Raw genomic sequence first — 7,842 nt, forward strand, 5'->3', positions numbered from 1 at the left:
ACTGAGAGGCTGAGATGGGATAGATTACAGCTGAATGCTGCACAGATCAAATATTCAGCTCCAACCCAAAGCAGAAGTCCTAAGTGCTTATCTGAAACACTGTAGAAGCTTTCCATGACACACACCAGCTACTTCTTTGATGGCTATACTTACTGCTAGATACCATATCTGCCTCTATGTATTTTAAAATGTCTAAAAACTCCTGGAAAGCGGAAGCTCTCTAAGTAAGTATACCTGAAACTTGTCCAGATGTTCAGTTATTTATATATCAACTCTCTGAGCATAGACAGACAGAACAATGAATAAGGAAGCTGTCTTTTGTGAAAATTGATATCTACAAGACATAAAGTTTATATTGGTGGAAAGGCAAGGTATTTTCAGCATTCATGGCAAATATGCAACAGAACTTTGCATATAATTACTTCTTTACACTCATTGAGCAGAGGAACTGGAGATGGAGGCAGAACTCCAATTTTATACAGAGGCTTATGCCCTAGTCAGTTCTCTGAAATGTCAATTATTTCCTCCACCCTGCAGAATTAGAACTTATATTTTACACTGAAAATATTTATATCTCCTTGCATGTCCATTATGTATATACATCCTTTATTAGATCACGAGTCCATTTAATTTATTCCTTCCCTTGTGTATTTGCAGATTTCACAGAAAAAGCAATGCGTTTGGAAGCAGCACTTACAGCACAGTCCAGACAAGATGGTCCAGTACCCTGACCATCAGAATCTTAGAAGTGTCCAGTGGTGAAGAGTGTTTGGAGACAGCAGATCATTATTAAAAACAGTGACACTGACTCTTGACTGACCGCACGTTCTTTGGATGGAGCTCCCAGACAAACCAAAGCTTTCACGCTGATATGAATATTGGTGCAAATCACTTGGAAAGTCACTGCCTGATTTTCATTGTGTCAGATGAATCCCAGTTGTGATATAAAGAAATTGGTCCAACGCATACCACTAACATGTAGTAGATTTTGTGTCTCAATGTATGAGATACAAAATCTGTTTCATCCTTTCCCTCCTCCCACCTCATCTTTTCTTTTTTCCTGTAATTGTTTTCCAGTATATTTTTTATCACTTTCTTACTTTTCCATAGCATCCATTTTCCTAAATTCCTATTTTCAGCTTATTCAATATGTAACTTTTTGTCCTTTTAGCCCTATTTCCTTTGTCTTCTAAGAATGCCCCAAGCAACAGGAGCAAGTCATTCATTAAAAGCAAAAGTGAGCACTAGTGCACAAGGATCTCTCAGAGGCATGGCAGAGAATATTTAACTCTAAGTAAACTTAAAGTTGGATAAACAGTGCTTAATGATACTGTTTGCTCCACTGTAGTCCCTCTGCCCACAATACAGAAAAGACAGCCTTTCTCCTAACATGAATAATTTGCTACTGCCTTGTCTAGAAACTGAAAATCTTCAAAACTTGTCATAAATGACACCACAGCTTTCAAAAATATTTCTGTTTTTTAAATAAGCATGGTCATACTGGTCAGCACAATGCCCATTCTGAATTCATCACACCCTAAAGCAAAGCAACCAGTTGCTGTGATAATGTCTTATTCATATTAGTATTCCCAACAGCTTAAATTTGTCCTAGATATTGAACCCACAGGACATTTTGTGATTAAACTTGTTCTTACCCACACAAACTTTTGCTGATAATCTCCCTCTGCTCTTCTCATTTTGCCAAGACGCTGCATGCCTTTACCCAGCAGCAGATGAGTTTTGGCTATCACTAGCACAAATGCAGCTTTCTGATAGATAAGGCATTGATAAAGACAATTTCATGAGCCAGAGGGATGAAACAGTTCATCCTTACAATGGCTCAGTATTCCACAGAGGACACATTCTCGTTCTTCAACAACACGCAGTGGTGCTTCAATTGACACTAATTTGAATACCCTTGAATCAGAAGATGCCCTGCAAGGTGCAAGACTGAATGTAAGGAGAAGATCAGCTTAAGGCAGTCTCTACCTGTTAAAAGGCAAAAATGTTGCCTTTTTCATTAATAATTTTCATTATGCAAGTTGCCTGTGCAATATTTGGGCTTTATTTTACTTGAAAAATGAAGTGGAGGAACAGTCGCACTTTTGTTGGTTTCATTTTCTGACTCTCATGCACTAACATCAAATCCCGGTAACAACTCTACTGCAGGCATTACCATTTAAAAATGACTAACGTTTGAAGCTATGATTCTATTTGAAGAGAATTAATGAGAAAAAATCCACCTTGCTAGTTAAAAATGCAACAGACAGGTACATTCAGAAATGCTGATGGCACTGAAAATGAGCTGAACATTTAACATCCCTGGAGGGAGACAGCTAGAGAAGAGAGAAAGGTGTAAAGGAAAGTTTAGATGAAAAAGGGCCAAAACTGTGGGAAGATGAAAACAAATGGACTCTCTCACATAAGAAGAAAGCCCAGAGGAGTGAAGCTAGACACTTGTTAGCTTCACATCACATCACATCACATCAAACTGGTGATGAGATGTCAGTTGAGTAATGTGTGTCATTCTCCAAAAGAAAGGAGGTATTTCCTTTTAGCTCTGTCATTTTTATCTTCCTGTATTCTTTGTCTGGCATAAAAACTTATTTTTGAGAAATGTTTTTCCCACAGTAAGTCATGTTTCAGTCAGATTTTGCTTGGTATTCCAAAAGAGTGCAAAAGTGTATCTTACTTCCTCTTACCATTACAAGTTTAAAGTGAATTAAAGCTGTTAATTTTTAAAAGCTACTATGCATGAATATCGAGAATCAAAACAGAAAACACATCTAATATACAGCTCAACTGAAGGTAATTTCCATAAAAACATCATCTGGGTATTTCCTATTACTTGCATGACATGGATTCAGATCATATTTCCCCAATTTTTGTATAGACACTTTCCTGCTACTGCAAACTATACCGGTAAGAAAAAACATTAAGCTTTAAACTCTCTTTATACTTCAATGCCTACATTAATGATCCATAAATCAAATAATACCTCAACAGCAGCTGTGCAAATCCACTGAGCCTAAATCATTACCTCAGTTTTGTCTAGCCTGAACAGTCCTGCATGGTGGTTGCACAGGTAGCCAAGAGCCTGCTCAGTGTTTGTCACTGATGATGTATGTGTTATGGAAAATAGTGTGACTTTCAGACCTCTAACACACTACAGCTGGAAGGCTGACAGCGGTACCTGGAGAGAAAAACCTAAATTATAACTCGGGGGGGGTTGGATCTGAAAAGTAGTGGGAAGTATCACAGCAGCACTTTAGTGGCCATGTCCCTTGTAGGATAATATAAGGACGACACATTTTTTCCCAAAACTTCAGTGAACTTCAAAGATGGACTTACAATTGAGCTGATAGCACAGTCAAATACAAAAGTTCCCTATCCCCAACGCAATGATCTGGTATTCTACATGAACGGCTACACATTCTAAAACATTAAAAAAGCTGGGACATTAACGAAAAAGAAAAACCAGGTACAATCCAGCAGAGAATACATGGGTGTGAACCTCTTCTAGCAAGCAGAAGATGCACTCTAAAGCATAAGAAATCAAGCAAATGATAGGACTGCACTGTGTCTTTCAAACAACTTGTTGGTAAGGCTACTATTCTACACTGGCATCACAGTTTATGAGAAATATAGCTGCACAGCAAGAAACACTTCTTTAAGAAAAGAAGTTTCCCCTGTTTTTGACTGCCTGATTTGTAAAGTTTTTCATTAACTATCCAACTATACTCTGCTTATCCAGCTGGCTTGAGCTGAACACCTTTCTTGGCAACATCCTCTTAAACACACTGCAGCCAAAAAGCTTCATTTTTAAATAATTGGGGAAAAAATAGGAGTCACAATCCCTGTGGAGGACAGCAAGGCGTGCTTTTCCTCCCTAAAATGCAAGTTATCCTTCAGTCTTTCTCAGGTGAATGTGTAACTGCAGTTTGAGGTACAGAGAAAAGAAAGGCACCAAACAGCCTCTGGCTTACCAGAAGAAGCTGGTCTCCATCAAATAGTTTCTACTTAGGCATCGGAGAGGTACAGAGGAGACCAAAGCAGGCAGGTGTAAAGGGGCCTGACTAAAATTATCTCCTTGGAGTTGGTAACTATAGAGGATGTGCCCTGGAGGTTCATTCCCAGCCCCAAGTCATTTCAGCAAAGGCAAAAGTACCAGTTAGGTCAGAGCAGGCGTCTTACGGCAGGATTCGCGAAGCCCTGGACGCTTCTTAGCCCGAGACCTCAGGCATTAAGCATTTGCTCACTGTCCCCATAGACACACACATTTCCCCACTGCACGGCTGCGTTCGCCCCTCTCAAGCGGGCAGGCAGCTCCCCCCTCCGCGCCCCACGCCAAGTTGCCAGACTTGCTGCCCAAAGGAGAAGGGACGAAACCCCAAATTAATTCAGAGAAGCAACCTCGCGTCCCCGCGCTGCTCGCGTCCTACCGCCTGTGGAGCTGGCCTCCTCCAGCTGCGCCGAGATGCTCTCCACTCTCCTCACGTCCATGCTGCGAGGCGGGAGGCGCCCGGAGCAGCGGCGGGAAAGCGCGGCAGCACCGCCGCGCCGGGGCCGCGGGAGCCGGAGCGGGGCCGGGAGCGGGTGCGGCGGGGCGGAGAGGGAGCGGGATGGGAGCGGGACCGGGGCTGGGAGCGGCGGAGTGGGATGGGAGCGGGGCTGGGAGCGGCGGAGCGGAGCGGGATGGGAGCGGGAGCGGGGCTGGGAGCGGGGGAGGGGAGCGGAGCGGAGCGGGAGCGCGGCCCCGCCTCGGCGGCGGCGCCTCCCCCGCCACCCGCGCGGCGCGGGGCGGGCTCGGCGCGGGGCTCCGGGGCGCTCGCCCGCGGGGCCGCGGCCGAGACCCCTTCCCTGCCGGGACAGGGAGGTTTGGGCTCGCTTGCCCGCCCCGCCGAGCTCTCCCGGGGCCGCTGCCGCGGCGGCTCGGGAGCGGGGCGGCCGTGGGGACAGCCCCGAGCCGGAGTCCGGCACGGCAGGGCCCGCTCCGCTGTGCGGCCTCGCTCAGGTGGTGCCCGCAGCACCTGTTAGCCGCAGGCTGCCCGGGACACGGACCGCCGCCGACCAAAGGGAGCTCCCATGGCAGCTGCGTCCCTCGGACACCTCTGTCAGGCTGGGAGCACTCCCTAAACCCCAGGGTATACTTTGGAAGGGATTGGAAAGGGCATTTTTAAGACACCTTCTTAACACCTCTATTTTATCAGTGCCTGCTATGACACGTGACATACCATTGGAAAATGCTTCAATAATGATAGTTCTCCTAGTTCAATTTTACACAGTTAATTTTTCAGTCTTTACGATTTCGACTATCCCCGCATGAATAATAACGTTTCAGAAATCACAGTTCTTCTCCTCATTGTGTTCAGCCCAAAAAAATTATAGTAATTTTTTCTAAGGGTTTTCAAGGGTTATAGGCTTAGCTACCTAATACCTTATTTTTGACATTCATATTATCCCTTGAATCTTGTATTATTAATATTCCTATGAGCTGAAAGATAAGGGAGTAATTTCTATGCCACATTGCCAACTCATGCTTTAGGAGGGGGCTTATATCTCCTTTTATTTCACGGGACTAACTTATGTCTGCTTCAACCCCAAAATCATGGAGTGATTGAAGTCTTGAATGGACAGAGACACCACAGTGTAGTATAAAGCTTGCCCAGAACAACATGATGTTGAGTGGCTTTTACCATGTGTTCTTTTTTGATAAAAATACATTCACTGATGGAGGTTTAGGTAAGACTGTGGAGAGACAGGATTCAGAGTACTGTATTTGTCATACACCCTCAAAATATTTCCCTTCTATAAGGTGAATCCTTAAGTAGCCAGGATATGTCTCTTCTTATCAAAGAAATTCAAAGTACTAAGAACAGAGATCAGGTTTTTATCTCATTTATAAGGATTTGAGCTTACTTTGAAGCTAACTTTACAGAAAACTCTAATTTATCACAATTCAGCGCGAGCCCTTGTCATTACATATATACCGTTTTCAGAGTGAGACGATTCAGATTTACAATTGTCACTTCCCTTTGCTCTACACCAACATTGTATCAGAACTCTGTGACTTAAAAAAAACCTCTAAATATATGGGAGCAGCTGGTCATAACAGATTGAACTAAGGCAGGAATGGTAGTAATACATCAAGAATCCCTATACATTCATCTTGTGTCTTAGAATGAATTACAGTTATGCAGCACAACATGAAACAGAAGTGCCAGAAGTGCCTTCCAGGTTTTTACAGAAAAGGTGGTGTGTGTCAACTAAAAGATGAATTGTGTCTGAGGCAAAGAAAAAAGAAAGTGGCACAAATAAACAGAACTGTCTCCACAAATCTGCATGTATCTCTCAGTCTCATCTGCTTCATTCTTATGTTTGCTCTCCTTGTTTCCATCCACTTGCTCTTTGTCTCCTGTTCTTCTTGGTGGGCCTGGCTCCAAGTAATTTCCTCTGCATACTCTTTTCTTTTTATTCTCTTGAGTTTTAAATATTTCTCTTAAAAAAAACTTGTGTTATTTTGGTGTTCTATGTAAAACAAAATGTGCATGTTAGAATGTGGCGTTTTTCCAAATTTGCTTTAAAGGGCAAATTCTTTATTGTTTACCAAACTTGATTAAGTTTCCTCCAATTAGCATGTCAAGCCCATGTATCTGCTCTATATAACATCCAGTAAAAATTGACATCAACTGTGATTTCATCCCTTCTATATAATTACATTTCAACATATAATTGTATTTCTACAAATATAGAGTTTCATACTAGTTTCTACTCTTCAAAATATATAACAACTTCCTTTCTTCCTCATTTATTTCAAATATTTCTTTTGGAGATAAATACTAATAATACCTTGAGTGTGTATTTAGTGCTACATGTATAGCTGAAGATTTTTTCCAGTCCCTTGTGATAAAATTTTAAGTTCTTCTTGAAGTAGTTGATGTAGTTTCCATCTAATTTTTAAATTAGAATCTGAATCAGCATATTCCCGTTTGCCTCAAATGTAAACTAATTGTGAAGACTTAACATAATTATGATTTAGTGTGTCCAAATTAAGTTCAGATTTCCACATCTGTTTAAAAGATGTAAAACGTAAAATTAAGTGTTAAATCATGATGCTAAAATAATGAACAAGGAAGCATTTTCTTCCAAAAGAGAAAATCAAATCATTGGTGAGTAAAAAATAACCAACAGGATTTCTAGTGGTAGCATGTTCCTAATAGAGAGGACTTGTTTTTTTTCTACCTCTTTGTGTGGATGAGAAAAGGCTCAGACCCAGAAAATGTACAGCTTTACCCGAATATTCAGTCCTTTTAGTCTGTTCTGCTCCCCCACTGGTCTTGGGACATCTACAAAGGTTAGCACAGTAATTTAGTTACCCAAATTGTACTAGCACTAAGGAACTGGATAATATGTAAATAAAAATTTGAATAGAACAAATATAAGCCACAAAATATCCAACACCTCTGTGTCACTTTCTAGGCCTCCAGAGAAGCTATTTATTTTGGCAGTGCTTCCACTGCTAGAGAATGGCTCTCCAGGTAACAGCTTTCTTGATACCCAGAAAAAGAAATCATTAGGTTATACTTTGTGACTGCATGTCACTCACAATTTTTTTCACAATGAAAAAAGAAACCCAACAGCTAAATCAGTTTCTCACTTACTTCTAGGAAAAATATTCTTCCTTCTCCAAAAAGTAATAAAAGTTCATTTTTCTATTTTTTATTCAGAAATGAGAAAGAAACTGTTCTTCAATCTATGATACATTTTAAGAGTATTTTTGTTCTCAGAAGGGAATTTTATTTAGTTTTGAGTCATTTAGTGTAAAAACATATCCTAAAAAAA

The 7,842-nt window shown here is 41.4% G+C and overlaps 1 protein-coding gene across 3 annotated transcripts in view; it reads right to left on the reverse strand.

Annotated features, from left to right (window-relative positions):
* KCNIP4 (potassium voltage-gated channel interacting protein 4) overlaps positions 1–4,675 on the reverse strand; it is a 386,258-nt gene extending 381,583 nt beyond the window's left edge. For 2 of the 3 annotated variants that reach the window (XM_005517807.3, XM_088056851.1), the window contains exon 1: positions 4,443–4,675. In XM_005517807.3, coding sequence (XP_005517864.1) covers positions 4,443–4,503 — 61 coding nt within the window. In that variant the 5' untranslated portion in view covers positions 4,504–4,675. Of the gene's footprint in view, positions 1–4,413 lie in introns of all 3 variants that reach the window. The other variant, XM_088056856.1, reaches the window with a different exon arrangement.
* Positions 4,676–7,842: the final 3,167 nt, after the last annotated feature.

Source organism: Pseudopodoces humilis, chromosome 6, assembly GCF_049639895.1.
Source record: "Pseudopodoces humilis isolate 2021_Gansu_Grassland_sample_001 chromosome 6, ASM4963989v1, whole genome shotgun sequence".
NCBI lineage: Eukaryota > Metazoa > Chordata > Aves > Passeriformes > Paridae > Pseudopodoces > Pseudopodoces humilis.